The sequence below is a fragment of the Nansenia antarctica genome (assembly GCF_963989245.1).
Source record: "Nansenia antarctica genome assembly, chromosome: 11".
In the NCBI taxonomy this organism is placed as follows: Eukaryota; Metazoa; Chordata; class Actinopteri; order Argentiniformes; family Microstomatidae; genus Nansenia; species Nansenia antarctica.
Window position 1 is genome coordinate 30,150,927 of NC_137681.1, and position 25,388 is coordinate 30,176,314.

At 44.8% G+C, this 25,388-nt stretch overlaps 1 protein-coding gene across 1 annotated transcript in view; it reads right to left on the reverse strand.

Annotated features, from left to right (window-relative positions):
• Positions 1-24,913, reverse strand: part of tut1 (terminal uridylyl transferase 1, U6 snRNA-specific) — a gene marked incomplete at its 5' end in the record, with an annotated part of 39,673 nt that extends 14,760 nt beyond the window's left edge. The window contains 9 exons of the mRNA XM_080542560.1: positions 447-539; positions 645-767; positions 1,164-1,273; positions 2,462-2,682; positions 11,507-11,640; positions 11,774-11,888; positions 12,071-12,277; positions 22,892-23,082; positions 24,838-24,913. Coding sequence (XP_080398686.1) covers positions 447-539; positions 645-767; positions 1,164-1,273; positions 2,462-2,682; positions 11,507-11,640; positions 11,774-11,888; positions 12,071-12,277; positions 22,892-23,082; positions 24,838-24,913 — 1,270 coding nt within the window. The remainder of the gene's footprint in view (positions 1-446; positions 540-644; positions 768-1,163; positions 1,274-2,461; positions 2,683-11,506; positions 11,641-11,773; positions 11,889-12,070; positions 12,278-22,891; positions 23,083-24,837) is intronic.
• Between the last annotated feature and the right edge of the window lie 475 nt (positions 24,914-25,388).

Here is a 25,388-nt window from a genome sequence, read left to right on the forward strand (position 1 = left end):
CTAGTGGTGGTGTTCCCAGGTCTTACTCAAGGACACACTAGTGGTGGTGTTCCCAGGTCTTACTCAAGGACACACTAGTGGTGGTGTTCCCAGGTCTTACTCAAGGACACACTAGTGGTGGTGTTCCCAGGTCTTACTCAAGGACATACTAGTGGTGGTGTTCCCAGGTCTTACTCAAGGACACACTAGTGGTGGTGTTCCCTCCCACAGAGGTCCTGTATATAACCTGTAAATAACTGTGTTGCCATGGTAATCTACAGAGGTCCTGTGTATAAACAGTAGGTGTTGCCATGGTTACGCACAGAGGTCCTGTATATAAACGGCAGGTGTTGTGTTGCCATGGTAACCTACATACAGAGGTCCTGTGTATAAACAGTAGGTGTTGTCATGGCTACCTACAGAAGTCCTGTATAGATGGTAGGTGTGGTGTTGCCACGGTTACGTACAGAGGTCCTGGGTGTTCCTGTTGGGGGGCACGGCGATGGGGAGGCTGGGGAATGTGCAGTTCCACCCCTCTATCACACACTCCTCCTCCTCACCTGGGGAGACACACACACACACACACACACACACACTATCACACACTCCTCCTCACCTGGGGGGGAGGGGAGGGGAGGGGAGGGGAGGGGAGGGGGGTTACCTACAGGCCATGTGTCTGAGCTGGTCTACTGAGGGGATGACAGGAGGGTCACAGCTCTGCAGGTAGAAGATCACTAGCAGGGTCAGGGCATAGTTGTTCAGCAGGGGGCCCGCACCACTGGGGTTACCTGGGGGGGGGGGAGAGAGGGAAAGGGAAAGAGAGGGGCAGGGGCAGAGACCGGGGGAGGAAGGGAGAGAGAGTGAGAGAGAGAGGGGAAGGGGCAGAGACAGGGGGAGTAGGGGGGGAGGGAGGGAGGGGGAGAGAGAGAGAGAGAGAGAGAGGGAGGGAGGGGGAGAGAGAGAGAGAGAGAGAGAGAGAGAGAGAGAGAGAGAGAGAGAGAGAGAGAGAGAGAGAGAGAGAGAGAGAGGGCAAGAGAGTTAGAAAGAACAAGGCTTAAACATCTGGCTCAAAGCAGCGTTGTAAAGCAAGGAAATGATGGGAGAGTCAAAATGTGAGGTCATGTTGCCCCCTACTGGACACAGTGAACAACTGCAAAACATCAGGCTATAATGCGCGTGCTTACCAGCCAGTAGTTTCTGCTTGGCCCAGTAGCGGATGGTGTACACCAGGGGGCGCAGTCTGGGGTCCAGACCAGAACACAGCTGCAGGAAACGGGTGTTCCTCACCGCTAGTCTGAGGGGAACAAATCTTACAATTAGAGATGACAGGGACAGTCTCCCTGGAGTAACTTAAGCCCCTTTCACACACAGTTCCCTGTAAATTACATGGAATCCCAACCCGGGTCCGCCAGTGATTTTCGCCGTTCACACCTGAGCTAAACGAGCGAAGATTACCGGTCTTTTCAGATTGCGTCTTTTCACACGTCAATGGCATTCCCGGGTTTGCATGAGCTACTTGAATCACGCATTCAACTGGATGCAGAACTGGAACGTAGTAGACGTGAACTCGAAGGAGACATGCGCGTGAGGCTGCCATATACATATCTATCTGCTATTTATCATACCTCCGTTTTATATGGACTTATCATCATATTTCTCACATTAATTTAACAGCGAGTCAACTCGTATTATGCTTACCATCACCAAGTTCGCTGGCTAACTAAAGCACTTGATTACCGTTGATATAAACATACTATATCAGCGCACGCTGGGAGCCTGGGAGACAGACCTGTTGTTGATAATACTAATAATAATACTTTTTATTTATGGGCACCTTTCAAGGCTCTCAAGGACACCTTACAAGACAGTATAAAACCACATATCAAAACATTAAAATCAACAAAGCAAAATGAGATAAAAACAGCAAAATTAGATATAACAACAAATAAAATACAGGAGATCAAACCAAGTAAGCCATTGTGAAAAGGTGTGTTTTAAGACTGGATTTGAAAGTGGATTTGATGGTGATGTCCCCCTGCAGAGAGACAGACAGAGACAGACAGGCAGGCAGACAGACAGACAGACCTGTTGTTGATGGTGATGCAGAGAGAGAGAGAGAGAGAGAGAGAGAGAGAGAGAGAGAGAGAGAGAGAGAGAGAGAGAGAGAGAGAGAGAGAGAGAGAGAGAGAGACAGACAGACAGACAGACAGACAGACAGACAGAGAGAAGACAGACAGCAGAGAGACAGACAGACAGACAGAGAAACAGACAGATAGCAGACAGACAGACAGACAGTAGACAGTAGACAGACAGACAGCAGACAGACAGAGAGAGACAGACAGACAGACAGAGACAGACAGACAGTAGACAGACAGACAGACAGTAGACAGACAGAAGACAGACAGTAGACAGACAGACAGACAGACAGACAGAGACAGACAGACAGAGACAGACAGAGACAGACAGAGACAGACAGACAGACCTGTTGTTGATGGTGATGTCCCCCTGCAGGTTGAGGTCGCGGTGGTGGAACTTGACCACGGGGAGGCGGGCGTGGCTGACCGCCTGCACCTTGTGCACCCCGGGGACGCACTTCCTCAAGATGGCCGCCACCAGCTCCTGCACCTCGGCCGGGGTGGCGGTGGAGAGGTCGATGTCTGACAGGATGGAGTCCTCTGACCGCGCGTCGTCCGCCTGGCCCGCCTAAGGGGGAGGGGGAGAGGGGGGGTTGGAATAATTGCATAACAGGCTACCTAGACGACCCTGAGTGTGTTTGAGACACATGCAGGTTCTGTATTCTTATTGAGAATGGGGGCGGAGAGAGGGCGTCAACTGATATAAACACACTCACTCTCGCTCCTTAGGAATGTGTGTGTGTTTTTTGAAACGCTGAGAAGGTTTGGCAAGAAATTCTTGACTTGGACTAGGTTACTGTACACACTACCCATGACTTCCAACAATGGTCGCTTCTCCCCCTGTCTCTGGCTGGGCGGATAAATAGTATCAAAATGAATGTGCTTCCCCCATTTGTTTTGCTTTTTCAATGCATCCCCATTTTTATTGCGAAATCAATCTTGCGTAAATTGGATGGCATGATTCCACAATTTATTTGGGAACGTAGGAATCCAAGAATTGGTAAACGAGTATTGCAGAGACCAAAACTGTCAGGGGGAATGGCCTTACCTAATTTCCAACAGTATTTTTGGGCCGCCAATCTACACTCTATCCTACATTGGCAGAACATTGATTCTATTGATCCCATTCCTGCGTGGCTTTGCATTGAATCTGCTTCTTGTGCTCCAGCCTCATTGGCTGCTCTCTTCTGCTCACCCTCCTCATCAACACCACCCACATTTACTAAGAACATCATTGTAAAGAACAGTTTAAAAATCTGGCTCCAATTTGTGCGCCACAAGCTTAGGTCACTTCCTCTATCATCCCCTCTCCCTGCCAAACCATTATTCCCCCTCTTATCCATTAACCCATTTAAACCGGGGGCGCTGTTGCGCTGTTCTACCTTTCAAGCCGGAAAAGTGGATACGTCATTTTGTAGTATTTGTATTTTTTCCACATTCTTCTGGTCTCTTTTTTTTTTCACGATATCTTCATTATCTTGGCAACAGCGGAGAAGTTTCTGAAGTTAGTTCTGAAGGGAGTGATATTGACGATGAGCTGCAACGTTTGCAGGAAAAGCGCTATACAAATAAAAGTTATTACTATTATTATTATTATTATTATGACAATGTTATAACTGATTCGGATGATTTAGAAGGCTTTGAAACGGAATGGAAGACGGACAACTAGCACCGTAATCCTAGGAGGCGTTTCAACGGCACCCCGGGGGTGAAAATCAATATACCTGCAGACGCAACACCGATGCAGGTATTTGAAAATTATTTTACAGAGGAACTCTGGCGCGTCTCGTCACCGAGACAAACCTTCATAGTGCTCAGACCAGAACCACTACATCCAGAGCAAAGTGGGCTGACGTTAGTCTGACGGAGATGAAGACTTTTATTGGCCTGTGCATCAGTATGGGGCTTCTTATACTGTCAGTTCAGAGAGACTACTGGTAACAGAAGAAAGATCTCTTCAAGACCAATTTCCCAAAGCACATGTCCCGGGACGGATTTGTCTCTGGAAGTAATAACAATAATAATACTAATTGATTGTGATGATAGTATAATAAGACATGAGTATGTTTATGTCTCCTATTACTTTAGGTGTCTTTGAGTACCCTGAAAAGTGCAATATAAATAACATTTATTATTATTATTATTATTATTATTATTATTATTATTATTATTATTATTATAGTAGGCTAATGAGAACTATTTATATTTCTTCCAATGGCAGTGTTCCACCTCTGAACATTTTAGCTGATTAAAATATATCTGATCCTAGATCAGCGCTATAATGGATGTTGACTAAAAGTGCACCTAAATCCACGCCCATCTCTCTCTAACCGCTGATCCAAAATCAGATTAATGACATTAAACATTCAGTTGACGACGTGACACAAGGGCTACTCCTGATTGGTCTAAATGTGAACCGGCATGAGAACCGTGCAGACTCAACCATCCCCGCTCAGCAGTCTTGCCTTCCGAAATGCTCGGGCGCCTGTGTTTTCTCCTCGCAAATAACGGGCTAAAAGTCACCGGTAGTACCATCGAAAAGATACAAAAAGCTGATCTAGCTAGCTAGGTGCACAAATAAGATATCACGTTAAATAACTTCGAAAAATTAAACGAAAACAGCGACAGATGGATGGATTTTTCAAGAAAAAAGATGTCCCAGACACTTCAAACATTGCTGAAGCTAGCAGTGGCTATGAGCGATACGAAACTGCATGGCTGGGTGTCGTATTGCAGGATTTAAGTTTCTCTCTATATTTCGGGACGAGGAGCAGCATGGCATGGTCGGACCTTCCCAGCGGTGCCCTCGGGAACGAACGGTAAGCCTCGTTGATAGTAACGTAGCAGTGGTCTAGTATGTTAGCTCCTCTGCTGGGGCATGACACCTGTTGTTTGTAATTGGGAAGTTCTGTTGGTGTGATTAAAATCGCCGAGCACAATAACTGCTGCGTCGGGATTAGAGTTTTCCACAGAGGAGATGTAGGTGGGACATTGCAATTGAAATTGCGTTCAAAGTAAAAAACACACACACACACACGCAAATATTGACAGTAGAGCTTGGCTTGATAGTGTATATCCCCACTGTGCTGGGTCGCCTCCACACGGGCCCGTTAATAAGACTGCTGTTGTTGTTTAGTACAAATGGGTCTATAGCAGCTAGGTAACATTAGTCCTGTATCAGAGTTGTGCTGTTGGGTCTTGTAGCAGGGTTAGCTATAGCAGCTAGGTAACATTAGCCCTGTATCAGAGTTGTGTTGTTGGGTCTTGTAGCAGGGTTAGCTATAGCAGCTAGGTAACATTAGCCCTGTATCAGAGTTGTGTTGTTGGGTCTTGTAGCAGGGTTGGGTTAGCTATAGCAGCTAGGTAACATTAGCCCTGTATCAGAGTTGTGTTGTTGGGTCTTGTAGCAGGGTTAACTATAGCAGCTCAGTGTTTCCTCTACATGCATTTATAGGTGGCGGGCCGCCACGAATGAATTTCCTCCGCCACGAATTGATTCAGTCCACAAAACAAAAACAAAACAAAAAAAATCAAAAAAAAAATCATAATAATCTGAACATTTTAGCTGATTAAAATATATCTGATCCTAGATCAGCGCTATAATGGATGTTGACTAAAAGTGCACCTAAATCCACGCCCATCTCTCTCTAACCGCTGATCCAAAATCAGATTAATGACATTCAGTTGACGATGTGACACAAGGGCTCCTGATTGGTCTAAATGTGAACTGTGGTATTATTGTTATTGTGTACAGGCCACCGTAGTGACATCAGGGGGGGTATTCCATCAACATCGCTAAAGGGAAAATCCAGGTTTAGTCTGATAAATCTCGCGAGAGTTCTTAAAAATATCCAGGCATATTCTGATAGGTCTCGCGAGAGTTATCAAAAATAAGCCAGGATTTTCCTTTAGCGACGTTGATGGAATACCCCCCAGGTCAGGTGGGCAGGTTACGACGAGACAACAAGAGACCGGTATTGTAGAGCTTACAGAGCGAGTTAAAATAAAGACACTTACATTGAAATACAGAAGGACTCACGTGTATGTTTAATAGAATAACACGACATGGTGTCAGAAGTCCTGTAAGTGAGTGTTAGAGTTAGATCGGCCGACAAGTGTCATTTGAGCTCGTGACGGTGAGAAGGGAGAAGAAAAGATGGATGCTAATGCTAACGCGGGAGCAGCTGCAGTCGAGAGAACGGCGCCAGTTTCAAGTGCTACGTTAGCAGACATTAGCAAGTAAAAAAACGATTCTTATGTGCTGTCACTTTAGCAACGACACAGTATTGTCAAGGGGAAAAGAAGGGGAGACGATTTTTTTATTGACAACGGAATTACATGCTGGAAAAACATGCAGCTAAAATTCAGGGAACATTTGGACAATAAGAGACACACGGGAGAAGTACGGGAAAACAGGGCTCATGTGGGTCTCATCAAAGGTAAGAGTTTGTTTTCTTTAACTCAGCTGATACTCAGCTGTTTACCGAATGCTCCATCTGACTGTGATTTTACTTCTGTAATGTGGTGGGTTGACATAATTCACGCACGGAACTATAGGTTGAGACTATTGTTCCGTCCGTAGTACCCAAGTTGTTTAGACTGTTCTATTTACTGCTTGAGTGTGTTGTTGACAATCGTTCATGTCCTTCATTAAACGTTTAGCTTTGTCATTTGATACGCCGCCTACGACTACCATCTCTCTGCACTACAGTAAACAGTTAATCAGTAACGTTAGCCGCTTTTGTGCTCATGTAGGCCTACTTCGTATTATATTATAGCTGATGATCTTTGTGTGTGTGTATGTGACTGTCAGTCACAAGTTTATATTCTGTATATTCATAAAACTTTTTTTTGGGCCATCCTCTAGTTTTGGCTGTGATTATAAAAAAAAAATAAAAAAAAAATGTTGATCGTTGTTTTGAGCGCGCGTGCGCGTTTCATGCGCGTGCGCGGTCACGGCCATCCGCCACCATTGGAAAAATTCCTGGAGGAAACACTGCAGCTAGGTAACATTAGTCCTGTATCAGAGTTGTGTTGTTGGGTCTTGTAGCAGGGTTGGGTTAGCTATAGCAGCTAGGTAACATTAGTCCTGTATCAGAGGTGTGTTGTTGGGTCTTGTACAGGTGCTCAAAATGCAGATAAGAGAAAGTATAGGCTAATATCAAACAACAATCCTAGAGATGACTAACTCAAACGTACGCATAACTAAATAAAAGCAGGCCAACTAACGACAGCTACACGCCCTCAACTGGGAACATAAAGGATAAATGAATTTTGCAATCGAACGTGTCGTACAGCGACAGCTGGTCGTGCAAATCAGGTTCTGGGAAGATTTTTGTAGCTTTTTTTTTTTTTTGCCATCCTCCCTCTAGTTTGAAATTAGTTCGTTGTTTTGAGCGCGCGTGGACGCGGAAAAAAATTGCCTATCCGCCTATCCGCCACCAATGGAAAAATTCCTGGAGGAAACACTGAATGGTGTATGTGTTATATTGCTTTCATCCAAGGTAACTTAAATGAATCTATATCTGGATTTTCAGGTATCTACACCTCCAGGACAACCAGGCAGCTGACATGGATTATGTGAGGGGACTGCCCTCTGTCCTGCCCTCTGTGACTGCACTGCCACACTTTATTTGCAGTGTTTCCTCCAGGAATTTTTACAATGGTGGCGGGTAGCGTTGACCACGCGCGCTCAAAACAACGACGTAATTTCAGCCAAAACTCGAGGATGGCCCAAAAAAATAAAATGTTTTCCCGTACTTCTCCCGTGTGTCTCTTATTGTCTGTGTCTGCATGTTTTTCCAGCATGTAATTCCGTTGTCAATAAAAAATTCGTCTCCCCTTCTTTTCATTATCATTATGGAGGCTTTATGGTTGTTGTAACTATTATGGGAAGCGGTTGACACAGTAGCCGCTTTTCGTGTACGCTGCAGTGGATCCCTTCACAACGCAGAAGAAAGAGGAGAGAGAAAACATTGTCAATGTGCAGGGAAGAATCATGTATCAGCAGGGTTCAACAGTAACGCTTGCCTGGGGCAAGTAAAAAAATTCGCCGGGTTTGTTTGCGCGAGCCCGAAGACGCTGCTGGATCCTGGATCTGTTTACCTGTGTGCAGGAAGAAAAACAGACGGAGCAGGCGCCAGACCAGACTAGATGATTGTGGAGTGAAGAGATTATTAAAGCGTACGCGATGCGACGGGTGATCGACAAGCACGTACACTTTCATAATATCTTCACTCCACGATCATCTAGTCTGGTCTGGCGCCTGCTCCGTGTTCTTCCTGCACACCGATGCACAGATCCAGGATCCAGCACCGTCGTCGCGCATATTGTAACATTTGAAGTAGTTTGTAGACTACACGCAGCCTAGATGTATTCGACCAATCACAAAACAGTTTTGCAAGCGCGTCGCTTCGCGCTTGTGGGTGTGTCTAGCGATGTGAAGGTCTGAAAAGCGGCCTAAATCTTTTTTTTTTTTTTTTTTGAGAAATCTGAATGGTGGCGGAGGAAATTCCATCGTGGCGGTCCGCCACGATGAAATGCATGTAGAGGAAACACTGATTTGTATTTATTTTTTATTGAAAATAGTGCTTAAATTATTTTTAATGAAGGTTTGGACTCCTTAATAAATAATAAACTCAAATTCCCATGAAAGCCACTGGTGTAAGCTTTTAAATACTTTTTGAATTTCGTTTCTATCTGCTACAGAGGCTGAGAAATAATTTTTTTAGTAGGCGTTGACACTTTTGTGGAATTTCCAGAAAAACGTCAGGTTTTAGGGGGTTATTCTAATTCTCGTTTTAGGCCTTAATGGGTTAATCCCCTCTGTGCTGGATGATACCTACAATCTGTGGCCCAGCCAGGGCATCACCATCAGTAGCCTTTATGTAGATGGCATATTTGCTTCCTTTAATGAGCTGGTACATATATATGACCATCGAAGAACCCAATTTTCCAGATACCTGCAAGTCTGTAATTTTGGCCGCAAACATTTCTCAGGCTTCCCTGCATCCCCCCCATTGATTCGCTTCTAAAACAAGACCCAACTATAAAAGGTGCCATTACATGTTTATATAATGAAATATCTATGCTACAATCCCCTGATCCTTTCACACTACCAACAATCTGGTCACAGGACTTGGGGAAAGAAATAGATCCTAAGACCTATCCTGTACAGGGTTCACCACTCCTGCAGTGGAAGGTGGTTCATAGGGTACATTGGTCTGGGTGTAAGCTGGCCAAGATTTATCCCGACATTGATCCTACATGTGAGAGTTGTCGGCAGGCCCCTGCGGATCTCTGTCCTTTGTTTTGGTTGTGTCCCTCTCTCTCCTCATTTTGGGAGTCTGTTTTTTACACTTTGTCCAAGGTCACCTCTGTCCCCATTGAACGCTCCCCAATTGTTGCTATGTTTTATGTCTTGCCGGCCAAGTTACTTCTGCCCAAATATGTTAAGGATTTTGTTGCATTTCTAACTCTGCTGGGAAGGCGGTTAATTCTTATGAATTGAGAGGGTCCATACATTCCCACTCATTCTGGTTGGAGAGAAGCTGGAGGAAATCAAGCATACCCTACGAGGCTCCCTACCAAATTTGATAAAAGCCATTTTCACATTATATAGATGCCATTCAAATTACCCCGGCACCACCTAACTGAAAAAACCTCTATCCCTCCTCTCTTGACTTGGCAATGACCTTGCAGGGTTCGACAGAAACGCTGTTTTACTTGCCCGGAGCAAGGCGAGAAACTAGACAATCCTGAGTGAAGATATTATCAAAGCGTACGCACCTGTCGATCACCCGTACGCTTTGATAATATCTTCACTCACGATCATCTAGTCTAGTCTCGCGCCTGCGCCGTCTGTTGTTCTTCCTGCACACAGGTAAAAATATCCGGGATCCAGCAGCGTCGTCGTGCTCGCGCAAACAAACCCGGCGATTGTTTTACTTGTTCCGGACAAGTAAAACAGCGTTACTGTCGAACCCTGCCTTGTGTTGTAAAACCAGTGTTTCCTCTATATGCATTTATTCGTGGCGGGCCGCCACGAATGAATTTCCTCCGCCACTAATTGATTCAGACAGTCCACTTTGATTCAGGCTACGCAGAAAGGCAGCGAGTTATTATGACCGGAGAACAGAAAAAAAGCAGATTGAAGCTAGATTTAGGCCGCTTCCAGACCTACATTTCGTTACGATTTAGGGCGTAGTTAGTTACAATATGTTACAATGTTGCAATTAACCTCGTCGTTTGTGTTCGCACTGCAATCGAGACGGAATCGCTCTCAACAGGCGCGCGGCGCGAGGCGACGTGCTTTCCAAACAGTTTTGTGATTGGTCCGAATTTAGCGGGACATTTAGATTTCAGGAAATCTCTCTCTTCGCCCGTCGCCGGTCCCTTTAATCCCGTAAACGTATCCTAATCGAATATGCAACATCATCAGCGACGACTGTGGGTTATTGCATTTACTGCTGTTCTCTGGTTCATGTTCTTATACCAGTGCTCAGTATGGAGTATTTTAAATGAACATTCATAATGTATGTCTCTGATGTCCATGGTCAATTAAATCAGCCTATTTTGTGAAACAAATAATGTTCCCGCTAATGGGTTAACCGAGCATTCTCGCACCTAACGCTAGCTTCGAACTATTCATAGCAATATGCGCGGGGCAAAAATAATCTATTGCCTCTAAAATCACCACGAACAGAACGGCGGAGGTACGGGTAAGCAGGGCTCATGTTGGTGTCCTCAAAGGTAAGAGTTGGTTTTCTTTAACTCAACTGATAGCATTACCTTGCTGTTGTTGTTTACCGAATGCTCCATCTGACTGTCACACTGTGATTTTACTTGTGTAAACAGTTAATGAGTAACGTTAGCCGGTTTTGTGCGTGTACTCTCATGTAGGCCTACTTCGTATTGATGAGCTGATGATCTTTCATTGTGTGTGTGTGTGTGTGTATGTATGTACTGTATGTATGTATGTGACTGTCAGTCACAAGTTTATATTCTACGGATGTTGTTCAGTGCTGTATGCGCGTTCCCGGTTCCATGTGTACTCTACTCTCGTGTACTTCATATTCGATGAGCTGATGATCTTTCTGTGTGTGTCATGCGCGTTCCGCATGTTCCGCTGCAGCTGTAGGATTGGTATTTGATCACCTTCTATATAAAATCACCTGCTCGGCTTTAATGAGTTAACCACTATAAAAATAAATGTTGCCACCCTCTAGTTTCTGGTGAAATTACATCTTTGTTTTGAGCGCCAGTGCGCGTTTTATGCGCGTGCACGCGAAAAATGACCGCTCCGCCACTAATGTCAAAAATCCCCTGGAGGAAACACTGAAAACCCATAAATAAATCATAAAAAAAAGGAGTGTGTGTGTGTGTGTGTGTCATCCTGCCTGGTCTGCGGAGGTCTTGGCGTGCGCCTGGAACACCTTGGTGTGGTCCAGGTCCAGGAACAGGTCCAGGTCACAGGAGTGGAGGTCAAAGGTGTTCACAGAGGAGCCGAACGGCAGGACCTGACTGTCTGGGACACACACACACGGAGACACACACACACACATTTCATTTCAAAGTTTTCAAAGATAGAACCCTAGCCCTACGTCAGGTGATAGAACCCTAGCCCTACGTCAGGTGATAGAACCCTAGCCCTACCTTACCTGGGAAGAACTCGGTGAACACCTCCTGCAGCAGCTGAACCACCAGGTGTCTGGCCTTCTTCTCATGGTCCCCCAGCTGCAGCCTCTCCACCACTGTCTGCATCTGCTCCGTCACCTACACACACACACACACACACACACACACACACACACACACACACACACACACACGCACACACACACACCATAGGGTTTGGTACATACTATAGAAAAATAGGGGAAAAAATTCATATATATATATTAAATAATGTGTTGTGCTGGCCTATGAGGAGACGCGGCAGCGTGAGGACCACTCACAGACGCGGCCTGGCACAGCAGGGGGAGGAGCCTCTCCAGGACCTGCTGCAGGTTCTTGTTGTCGTGCTTCTTCTTCGGGATCAGCTTGAAGTGTTTCTTCTCCCGGGGCTTGACCCTCAGCTTCAGGCCCCCCAGGCTGTGCTCTATCTGGGACAGGCTGGTCTGCAGACTGGCCTGCTGGTCAAACTGCACAATGGCATACACACCCTGGAGGGAGGGAGGGAGGGACACACACACACACACACAACATAGGGGCTTGTGTCAGTAGAAGCAATACTACAAGTGAATCAATCAATCAATCAGTGGGGCGACAGTGGTTCAGGAGGTAGAGCCGGCGTCTAATGATCGCAAGGTCGGCAGATCGGCGGTTCGAACCCCGGCTGGCCACATTTCGGGTGTCCTTGGGCAAAACACTGAACCCCAAAATTGCTCCCGATGAGCGGGCCGGCGCCTTGCATGGTAGCTTGCCTATCCATATAAGTCAGTCTATAAGAGTCAGTCTATATGAGTCAGTCTATATACTGTAAGTCAGTCTATAAATCATCTATATAAGTCAGTGTATAAATCATCTATATAAGTCAGTCTATATATGTAATCTATATGTGTCAGTCTATATAAGTCAGTCTATATAAGTCAGTCCACACTACCGTTCAAAAGTTTGGGGTCACCCAGACAATTTCATGTTTTCCATGAAAACTCACACTTTTATTTATCAAATGAGTTGCAAAATTAATAGAAAATATAGTCAAGACATTGACAAGGTTAGAAATAATTATTTTTATTTGAAATAATTATTTTGTCCTTCAAACTTTGCTTTCATCAAATAATGCTCCCTTTGCAGCAATTACAGCATTGCAGACCTTTGGCATTCTAGGTCAGCGTTTCTCAACCGGGGTGCCGCGGCACACTGGGGCGCCGCCTGGCGTCTTCAGGGGTGCCGTCAAATTATTCTATATTCTGTCTCGCGCGCCCCTTTCCCATGTCACAATGTCAATACCGGGTTCAGCGTAAGGTCAGTGTGTCAAAGACATTTCGAGAGCAATCAACAAGCAAACAAGCAGAATCATGGAACATGACGAACTGACAACAGATCATCCATCACAAGCTAGCAAGGATGCTGAATATTTTGTTCGGATGAAAAGTCAACATAGCTGTCCAGAACAGGTAATGATGAATTGCGCCAAAGTGTCTGATAAAGCATTGGAGGCTAGTTACCTCGTAGCCGAAATTGTTGCTAAGGCGAAGAAGCCACACACTATAGCCGAGTCCGTAATATTGCCAGCATGCACAGCAATAGTTAATCACATGCTAGGCCCACAAGCTGCAAAAGAAATAGCAAAGGTCCCGCTGTCTGACTGTACAATTGGAAGGCAAATCAATGACATCTAAAAGGGTCCTGCTATGTTCCCCGCTCCCGAAAAAAGGTCCGATCGGGCAGGGCAGTCTCGCTCGCCGGCAGCGTGTGGAGGTGGTTGTTCTACGTATATGGATATATATATGTATATGTTCTATAATATCTATATGGATGATCGATGACACTATTCTCTCGTCCGACTTGGGAAGCTAAGCAGGGTTTGAAAGTTCGGGAAATAACGCACGGTTTCGTTTTCATGCAATGAATTTAATACATCCAGACAAGGTCATGCGCGCAGCGGGAGAGAGAGACGCATTTTCTGGCTTAATAACTCTGCATCCCCGGTGTTTACGTTGAATAGACTGGATAGGTGTTTCCAATCAAATGTGGGAATATGAAAATGAATGTGTTCCATAAATTCCCACTTTTGTTCGGTCACTGTGTCATGTTTATACAGCACGGTTACGTGCCTGATGCCTTTGATGCACACTTGCCGTCTCTCTCTCTCTCTCTCTCTCTCTCTCTCTCTCTCTCTCTCTCTCTCTCTCTCTCTCTCTCTCTCTCTCTCTCTCTCTCTCTCTCTCTCTCTCTCTCTCTCTCTCTCTCTCTCTCTCTCTCTCTCTCTCTCTCTCTCTCTCTCTCTTCTCTCTCTCTCTCTCTCTCTCTCTCTCTCTCTCTCTCTCTCTCTCTCTCTCTCTCTCTCTCTCTCTCTCTCTCTCTCTCTCTCTCTCCTCTCTCTCTCTCTCTCTCTCTCTCTCTCTCTCTCTCTCTCTCTCATAATAATACAACTTTTATTTGTATCGATAGCCACTGAGTGTGTGTGTGTGTGTGTGTGTGTGTGTGCGTGTGTGTGTGTGCGTGTGTGCGTGTGTGTGGCTGTCTGGGCGATGCAGTGTCGTTTTTGAATAGCTATATTTTAGACTGGGGTGCCTTGAGATTTTATCGACTTTTGAAGGGTGCCGTGACTGATAAAAGGTTGAGAAACGCTGTTCTAGGTCACCCCACGCTTCCTCCCACAAGTTGGATTGGCTTGATGGGCACTTCTTGCGTACCATACGGTTAAGCTGCTCCCACCACAGCTCAATGGGGTTGAGATCTGGTGACTCCGCTGGCCACTCCATTACAGACAGAATACTAGCTGCCTGCTTCTTCCCTAAATAGTTCTTGCATAATTTGGAGGTGTGCTTTGGGTCATTGTCCTGTTGTAGGAGGAAATTGGCTCCAATCAAGCGCTGTCCACAGGGTATGGCATGGCGTTGCAAAATTTAGTGATAGCCTTCCTTATTCAAAATCCCTTTTACCTTGTACAAATCTCCCACGTTACCAGCACCAAAGCAGCCCCAGACCATCACATTACCTCCACCATGCTTGACAGATGGCGTCAGGCACTCTTCCAGCATCTTTTCACTTGTTCTGCGTCTTCTCACAAATGTTCTTCTGTGTGATCCAAACACCTCAAACTTCGATTTGTCTGTCCATAACACTTCTCCTTCAATTCCTCTGTCCAATGTCTGTGTTCTTTTGCCCATATTAATCTTTTCCTTTTATTGGCCAGTCTCAGATATGGCTTTTTCTTTGCCACTCTGCCTAGAAGGCCAGCATCCCGGAGTCGGCTCTTCACTGTAGACGTTGACACTGGCGTTTTGCGGGTACCATTTAATGAAGCTGCCAGTTCAGGACCTGTGAGGCGTCTATTTCTCAAACTAGAGACTCTAATGTACTTGTCTTCTTGCTCAGTTGTGCACCGGGGCCTTCCTCTACTCTGGTTAGAGCCAGTTTGTGCTGTTCTCTGAAGGGAGTAGTACACACCGTTGTAGGAAATGTTCAGTTTCTTGGCAATTTCTCACATGGAATAGCCTTCATTTCTAAGAACAAGAATAGACTGTCGAGTTTCATATGAAAGTTCTCTTTTTCTGGCCATTTTAAGAGTATAATTGAACCCACAAATGTGATGCTCCAGATACTCAACTAGCTCAAAGGAAGACCATTTGTACAACTTCTCTAACCAGCAAAACCGTTTTCAGCTGTGCTAACGTAATTGCACAAGGGTTAAGGTTTTTCTAATCATCCATTAGTTTTTTAACGCGATTAGCAAACACAATGTACCATTAGAACACTGGAGTGACGGTTGCTGGAAATGGGCCTCTATACACCTATGTAGATATTCCATTAAAAACCAGATGTTTGCAGCTAGAATAGTCATTTTCCACATTAACAATGTATAGAGTGTATTTCTGATTAGTTTAATGTTATCTTCATTGAAAAAAACAGTGCTTTTCTTTAAAAAATAAGGAAATTTCTAAGTGACCCCAAACTTTTGAACGGTAGTGTATATAAGTCAGTCTATATGAGTCAGTCTATATAAGTCAGTCTATATAAGTCAGTCTATTGGCGCTTTTCCACTACAGTGCCAGCCCGGGTCAGCCCGCAGGGTGTGTGAGCACTGTAGGAAGGCCTTTGTTGTATTTAGACACCAAGTATGCAAACATGTTGTTTTTGCATCTCTACCCCTGTAGCACTGCTAGAGGAACTGTACATTGTAGTCCTGCAGGTTTGACTTCTTGTCATGACACATTTTGCAGCTAAGGCAGTGGAACAATGTACTGTAGGCCTACAACCACATGAACCGCAACACACACAGACATGCACACACACACACACACACACACACACACACACACACACACACACACACACATGGAGGGGGGGGGTGATCTATGTGTTTGTCATCCAGGGTCAATATAGCACAGGCTAGCTGACACTCGTTTCCTCTCTCCCCCTTCCACCTAGCTCTTCCTCTCCACTGCTGTCTTTCCCCCCCTACATCATTACCTCCCTCCCTGGTTTCCCCCCAAATCCTTCTCTCCACTGCTTCTTTGGCGCTTTTCCATTTGTCGGCCCGGGTCGGCTCGGTTCTTTAGCTACCCTTCACGAGCAGGAACTACAGGGCCGAAAGGTACCTTTTTGCCAGGCTGCGTGTGACGTGTGACGCTGCACACCGTTGATTGGTCAATGGAAATCGTCATCCCATGTTCATAGATTTCTTTGCTAACCGCCATTTTTAAATACCACAACAGATTTCCCTCTCGGAAAATGTCACTTACTGTTTCTGTAATAACTTATTAATAAAGATTAGAAAAATTATGCAATTTTTTTATTTACAACAAGCATAACAAAATAAATCGCTATTATGGCGATGTCCTGTGCCTATGCTGTTCCTCAGTCCAGCGGCAGTCAAATGCCGGTAGATTCGCGTCTTGCTCCCTTTAACAGTCGGCGTTTCCCTGGTTGCGAGATCTAAACTATTAGAACTGAAAGCGGCAGGTAACAGGCACGTAACATTCATATGCTGTATATATAAATAAATATATTTGACTACCAGCAAGACACCAGAGCACTCGTATCTTGTTAGATTGTATGAGCCCCGCGTCAGTCAGCCTTTCCGTAGAAATACATGTTTTAAGGCTGATCTGTGCATGATAGTGCTGCATTATGTTGATCTATTTATATCGATCTATTCTTGCCAATTCCTTATTACCAGTGGAAAGGGGGAAGGCTAAACACTTTGAATGGAATAGATAGGACTTTCCGTTCAATGAAGCATGATACTCGCGAGTTCATCTCGTTTTTCCCCCAGACTGGCTGTCAGTGTGTGAGTGAGAGAAAGTGAGTGTGTGTGTGTGTGTGTAAGAGAGTGAGAGAGAGAGAGGGAGAGAGAGGGGGAGAGAGAGGGAGGGTTTGTGCTATGGCTCCCTATGCAGACTGGCAAATGTGTGTGTGTGTGTGTGTGTGTGTGTGTGTGTGTGTGTGTGTGTGTGTGTGTGTGTGTGTGTGTGTGTGTGTGTGTGTGTGAGCGAGAATAGCAAAGAGGGAGGGTTTGTGATGGTCTTCCCCTGTGGCTGTGTGACAGAGAGAGGGAAAGTGTATTGTGAGTTTACTATGCAGGCTGGGAACTGTGTGTGTGTGTGTGTGTGTGTGTGTGTGTGTGTGTGTGTGTGTGTGTGTGTGTGTGTGTGTGTGTGTGTGTGTGTGTGTGTGTGTGTGTGTGTGTGTGTGTGTTTGTAGTATGCGCATGTACGTTTGCGATGTTGAAACTAGACTGGTAGATCTTGGCAGACTGGCTACTTGAAAAGTAGATCTTGGTTCCAAAAGGTGTGAGCACCCCTGTATTAAACAATCTAAGCAATCTAATCAGAGCAGTTGTTATTATGTAATATTATTGATGGATGTGCCATTTTTGATGGAGAGCAGTGAGCGGATGACTGGATGTGAGCATTTATTTGGGGTAGTGGTGGTCTAGTGGATAGTGAGTTGGACCTGTGATCAGAAGGTTGTGAGTTCAAATCCCGCCTGAAACCACACCACTACTAGTGTGCCCTTGAGTAAGGCACTTAGCCCTCAGTTACTCCAGGGGGAATGTCCCTGTAATTCGCAATTGTAAGTCGCTTTGGATTAAAAGCGTCTGCTAAATGGCAAAATTATTAAATTAATTAAAATTATTATTTAATTATTAATAAAAATGATTTGACTAATGCCGATAGATTCGCGTCTTGGTCCGAAACCGGAGCTGTAGGCGCAGACAGGATTTTACAGCGTTCCTTCAAACTATCGTAATTCATGAACTATATGCCCAATCTAAAAAATTAAAACAGTTTCTGAAAGCAGAGAAGTTGCACTTTTTGAACAGTTTTTAGGATTATTACGGTAGTTCACCAACAAAAGAAAGCACAGTGCTCAACGTGTCAGGAGAAATAAAAATAGAATTGTGTCTGCATTTCATGTCGGCATTTCCCTGGTTGCGAGATCTAAACTAGTCTACTAGAACTGAAAGCGGCAAGTAACAGGCACTTAACGTTACATGTTTTAAGGCTGATCTGTGCATGATAATGCTGCATTTTGACATAATTCTTATCGCATTTCCCCCCGTTGAGCTGTATAGCGGCACTTATTACAGTGAAGCGCTGTTATGACGCGTAACTCCGCATACTATCTCCTACTCCTCCTACTCGTTCCTGGTCTCTTGTGTATAGTGGAAAACGTCTCGTACCCGGAACTGTTCAAATGCGAGCCGAGCCGAGCCGACCCGGGCCGGTCAATGGAATTCAGAATGCGGTACATTCAACGTAACGTTCCATAGTGAACGAGCACGGATCTATAGCAGGTGCACGCAAGCTAGAATGAAAATTCAGAGATGAAAAATGGCCAAACGGTTGGTGAAGAGAAAAGTTGATTCAGAATGCAGGGTTTTTAACCAACAGTGCACAAGTGATTATTATTGTTAAATGCAAAGAAAAGGCTCATCTGTCAAGAAGCGGTGTCTGTGTTCAAAGAATACAATCTGCACCGACACTATGAAGCCCGCCACAAAGACAAGTATGCTAGTTTACAAGACCAAATGAGAGCAGACAAGTGTCGAAGCTAAAATCAGCTCAGCAGAATACGTTTGTACCCAAAACCCAGTTATACCAGTCATCCGTTCGGGCCAGTACTGATGAGTTTGTCAATAAATGTATGAATGTGGTCGCGGAGGAGGTGTGTCCCGCGGTGAGTTTGTCCGCAAGTAGGCACCAGATGAATTGAAACAATGGGGGATTAGATAATGTAGATGCCCAGCTGCAGGAGAAAACGAAATCATTTTACCGATATGTTCATGATCTGTGTCAAGGTGCCATACGTTTTCATGGTGCTCCACTGCGCAGATTAATCAGTAGCACAGGGTTCGAGTTATGTGGGAGCCAATGGGAGCTGAGCTGTGTGTGAAAGTTTTGGAGCACGTAATGAGCAGTCTCTCATGAGTTGCGCAAAAAATCCCTTGGTATCAAATGTGGGGTGGCTGTAGAAGTGTCAGAATCAAAATATATGTTAATGTGTCAGAGTAAATAGAGCTAGAACATAGAAAAATCTCAAATTTAATCTCCGCCTAAAAAAACACAGCTTTTAGAGTGAATATCAGCTAGGAAACCTGAGCTTATAGCCCAAATCATCTAGGAATCTGTACTCCAGGGTCTGATGAGTACTTGTGCCAAATTAGATGCTAGTAATGTAAGCCAGTGCAACTTTGTACCTGTTTAAGGACAGGTATGTTTAGGCGGACAACCAATTGTGCCATTTGGAGACATTTTGGCACCATCAGTGTATCAGACTTCCTCATGTATCAGACTGTAAAACTGATTATATTTCATTGACATATCACTATAGGTATAAATTCCATCCAAATTCAACTGTTTAGACTTTGTTTGCATCCACCAGTGCTCTCCTGCGCGCAACCGCCTCCATTTCACTCCGTTCCATATTATTTTATGTTAGAGACCGACCCAGGCCCCCCCATCACAGAAAGGAAAAATGATGTGGCCCTCACAGAAAAAAGTTTGGGGACCCCTGATATAAGCCATCTATACAAGTCAGTCTATATAAGTCAGTCTATATAAGTCAGTCTATATAAGTCATCTATATAAGTCAGTCTATATAAGTCATCTATATAAGTCAGTATATATAAGCCATCTATATAAGCCAGTCTATATAAGTCAGTCTATATAAGTCAGTCTATATAAGTCAGTCTATATAAGTCATCTATATAAGTCAGTATATATAAGCCATCTATATAAGCCAGTCTATATAAGTCAGTCTATATAAGTCAGTGTATATAAGTCATCTATATAAGTCAGTCTATATAAGTCAGTAGGGGTGTAACGGATCATGGATAATCCGTGATCCGTACGGATCGCCCCCCACGGTTCGGCACGCATTTGTACCGCGGATCAATTGCAAAATGTAACCAGGTAATAATATTACTTAATATAAGTTAATATCCCTTGTAAATCACAATGTAGAGTTGCCATGAAAAAGATAGACGCGACAGTTGTGTGCTTTGTTTTACTCTAAATCGCAATGATAGGTTGATAATGGGGAGAAACAAAAAATCCAGAACAACATGGCTGCGTTCGTAAATTCGCTCTGGAATCTGATCAGCATTCATGGAACGCCTCTTGTCCAATCAAATTACTTGGTCCCTTTATGACGTCGGACCCAGTGTGCTCTCCGGCGCTCTCAGAGCAAATTTACGAACACAGCCCAAGTGTATCATGGCGAGTGCTGCTAATGTTGGCGACAGAGAAGAACTCGAAATGCCTCCCTCGTCATTTAAATCCCATGTATGGAAGCACTTTGGCTTCTCTGTCAATTATAACAATGACGGACAGTGTCATTGGAAGTGTGGTCGATAAAAAAGTTACGGTGTTTAAGCGTTGTGCAACGAGAAAGTCGTACGAGCATGGCCACACATTTGCCGCGACATCACCCTGGTGTGTTGACGGGAGGCACGAAAAAGGCATCTTGACAACTTCTGATAATGTAGCCAATTTTTTCATACCATGTTTAAAGTAAGGTTTCACTTTATTATTTAGTTAAAAGTGGCATAAAACATGTTTATTTGTCTGCTTTAAAGAGCCCAGTGATTCACTGCTGCAACCAGGTGCCTCCTCCCTCTCTCCTACTGCATCATTTAAGTTGAATGTGTGTTTCTGTTTAATATGTAGCCTAATGTTTGAGTGTAGAATATGTTATGTATGTATATTAGGGGTGCAACGGTTCTCTGTTTTTTTACGGACGGTACGGTTTGCGTTCCACGGCTCAATTCACTAGTGAACCGTGACGGTTTTCGGTTTATGCTGCGATTTGGCTGCGTTCGTAAATTAGCTCTGAGAGCGCCGCAACAGTTTGAGGAAGCCCCGGATTCCTACAAGTCTGCGGTGTGGGGTCATTTCGCTTTTCCCGTTGAATACGACAATAAGGGGGGGGAAACAGTGGACAGAAATATTACTGTCTGCAAGCTCTGCTTAAAGCGTGTGCCATATGCAAATGGTTGCACCTCTAACATGAACCAGCATATTCGCCGCTACCACTCAACGATAACACTGACTGGGAGCAGGAAAGCCAGTCAGGCAGCGTCAGTGAGCAGACAGCAGTCTCTCTCTGATGCGTTCGGACAGACGTACACTACCACTTCAGAGAAACACAAAAAAATAACCAATGCAGTGGGGATGTTCATTGCAAAGGATTTGCAGTCCTTTTCGGTGGTTGGAGATTTGGGTTTTCGAAATCTGATAAAAACTCTCGAGCCCCGTTACAGTGTCCCCTCCCGTACATCATTCAGCACCAAAATAATCCCCGGTATTTACCAAACAACGCGCAGAGGCATTGAAGACGATTTGGCAAAAACACAGAGCTTTGCACTGACTACGGAGGGTTGGACCTCCCGGGCAACGGAGAGTTACCTCACTGTCACGGTCCACTACATGTCACCGGATTGGGAGATGAAGAGCGCAGTACTGCAAACTCGTCCACTATACGAAAGCCATACCAGCGCGCACCTGGCAGAGGAACTAACAAATGCAGTGACTGAGTGGAAGTTGGAGAGGCCAAACATAACAATTCCCGTAACAACAGACAACGCAGCAAATATCGTAAATGCGATCCATGAAGCTGGTGGACTGGGGCCACAGATCGGCTGCTTTGCGCACGTCGTAAATCTCGCCGCCAAGAAGGCAGTGGCAATAACCCCGGTGTCCCGCCTCCTGGGTAAGATCAGACATGCAGTCACTTTCTTCCACAAAAGCACCACAGCCCACCATATTCTGACAATATGTTAGATATGTTAGACTTACCAAAACACAAATTAATCCACGATGTCGCAACTCGTTGGAATACAACACATGACATGTTGGAACGCTATGTGGAAAGTGTTACTTTTGTAGTGTGAATTTGTTTTCCTCCTGTTTGTATACGGGCTACCAGCTGTCAAGGCTAAAGTGCACTTTTACTTTCGAAAGTGTTTATTTATTTTTGGACATTTGAAAGTGTTTTTTGTTTATATACAATTATATATACATTATATACATAACATATACATGTGTATGTTAAAGTTCCATATTATGTATAAGCAAAATAAAGTAAAGTAACAGTTTGTAAATAAATAGTAGCATTTGTTTCTGAACCGAACCGTACCGAAAACCGTGACCCAAAATACCGAACCGTACCGAACCGTGGGCCAACTGAACCGTTGCACCCCTAATGTATATACAGTATATATATATATATATATATATATATATATATATATATATATATATATATATATACACACACACACACATATATATATATATATATATATACCAGTTTTGACATCTTGAATGTTGTTGGGTTTTACACAGTAAAAGTGGTGTTTTTACAGAATTCGAGGAAAAAGCTTTTTATTTTTATGTTTTGTGTTGATCCGAAAAATGATCCGATCCGTGACTCAAACCGTGACACGATCCGATCCGTGAGTTAGGTGATCCGTTACACCCCTATAAGTCAGTCTATATAAGTCAGTCCATTTACCATTTATTTACCAATCTCTTCCTATGAGACTGCAGTCTGTGGCCTCATGCACCTCTCAACCCTCATCAACTGTACACAGAGCCAACCTTGTCCTTGTCCATGATGACCTCTGTTATGGGCCCGAACTTCTGGAAGTACTGAGTCAGGTCTGCCTGGGACGTGTCCCGTCTGAACCCGCTGACGAACAGGCTGTTCTCCTCCTGGGCCTTCCTGGTGGAGCGCACGTTGTACAGGGTCTTGTGTTTGCGTCCTTTCACATGAGCGTCCAGACTGGCCTCTGTGAGAGAGAAACAGTGTGATTGTTGGTTAAAAATATTAATAATAATAATAATAATAATAAAAGAGACATGATCACAACTCACGTGTGTCACATTGGTTGTGTCTCAGTATCATTCTTGTGTGTTTGTTTCACAACAAAGCCAATAACGAATATCACACAAAGGCAAGGCAGGTTTATTTGTAATAATAATACATTAGACTTACATAGCGCTTTTCTAGACACTCAAAGACACTTTACAAACTGAAAAGATCGAGTAGTAATAATAAATGAAAAAACACAAAAAAAAAAGTATAGGGGCCTAATTAAGGTAGTGCTGGGGGCACATGGGAAGGGCGGTTAACTGGTGAAGGCAAGCTTGAAGAGGTGGGTTTTGAGGGCTTAAATGTTGAGAGGGTGTTGGCCTGTCTGATGTGGTTGGGGAGGGCGTTCCAGAGGGACGGGGCTGCAGCTGAAAAGGCCCTATCACCCCAGGTCCGGGGCTTGGTCCTGGTGGTCTTGGGGGTGGTTTGGTCGTCAGACCTGAGGCAATGGGAGGGGGTGTGGAGGAGGACGAGGTCGGCAAGGTAGGAGGGGGCCAGACTGTTCATGGCTTTGTAAGTGGTGAGTAGGACTTTGAATTGGATCCTGTATTTGACCGGGAGCCAGTGTAGGTTTTGGAGGACAGCGGTGATGTGGTCATGGCGGCGAATGGAGGTGAGCAGACGGGCAGGCCAGCAGAGTTCTGGACGTATTGGAATTTGTTTAGGATGTTATTAGGCAAACCGTAGAGGATGCTGTTGTAGTAGGCTAGTCGAGTCGGGAAGTTATGAAGGCATGGATGAGTGTTTCAGCAGGAGAAAAGGACAGGGAGGGTCGGATGCGGGCAATGTTCCTGAGGTGGAAAAATGCTGATTTAGTGACCTGGTTGCCATGGGGAAGGAACGAGAGGGTGGGGTCAAAGATGATGCCGAGGTTGCGGACGTGGTTGGAGGGGGTTACGGTGAAGCCATCGATGTTGAGTGAGAATGTCTGGGTGGGACGGGTGAGGGACTTTGATGATTTGACCGATGATGAGGATTTCCGATTTATTGCAGTTGAGTTTCAGAAAATTCTGTTGCATCCATGATTTTATGTCGCTGAGGCAGGTAGTGAGAGTGGAGTGGGTGTTAGGGGAGATGGTTTTGGAGGAGAGGTAGAGTTGGGTGTCATCGGCATAGCAGTGGAAGCGGAGGCCGTGGCGGCGGAGGACCTGTCCAAGGGGAAGGATGTACAGGATGAAGAGGAGGGGGCCTAGCACTGAACCCTGGGGGACACCGTGGGTGATTGGAGTAGTGGAGGATTTACTGTTATTTATTGAGATGTATTGATGTCTGTCTGAGAGATAGGACTTGAACCAGGAGAGGGCGGTGCCGGTTACGCCAATGTGTTGGAGACGGGTGAGGAGGATGGAATGGTTTGTTATTAATATACAATTTGTATAGCACATTTCATCCAACAGGGGATATTCAAAGTGCTTATACATACATGATTAAAAAATAAAGCAAGAGGAGCATAGTGAGAAAATAAAAATGACAATGAATAAAAGCAAATACAAGAAATAAACAGATACAACATTCAATAAGACAATAGTTAATGGATAAAGGGGTCAAACGGCGAGACTTGTTTCTCTGTCAACCAGACTGGTCACCTGCAGGACAAGGCTAGGCTAGCCTGGTTAAGGTGGTGAACCCTGCCTGGTAACCACCTCCTCCCTCAGCCTCGCTGTGTACTCACGGTTTGGGACGTTCACACTGCACAGGCTGCAATGAAACCCTCTGGGAGTGGGTCGGATATCTTCGTCCAATTCCATCCTGAAAGTAGTTGATGTTTTTAGATGGTGTTTGGATGTGTTATGTCTAGTTTTTAGTTGGTTAAGTAACTCGACAGTGCAGCCAAACAACACAGCGTGAAGCTGCACACTGGTTCAATATTCCCTCGTCGCAAACAGAGCGTTGCCTTATGTCCGTTCCTAAACTCGTCCGGGTAAATCTGGTCCCTCCTCTAAACTCGTCCGGTACAAGGGTTCCGCGCCAAACATTCAGATTCTGATTCGTAATGTAATATACACATTACACCGCCAGGGAGCAGACCAAGCCTTCAGTGAGAACCACTGCCTCCCAGATGGATGTGATTCACTCTCTCAGGCTCAGAGCTGTAATTACACTTCGCCCAGTGAAAGCCATGGCTCTGTGGGGGTAAAGCTATCAGGATGCATTATCTTGATGGAGAGGTCACAGGTCACAGGTCACAGGTAGGTAATCCCACTTAGTTAGCTCTGTAAAGGG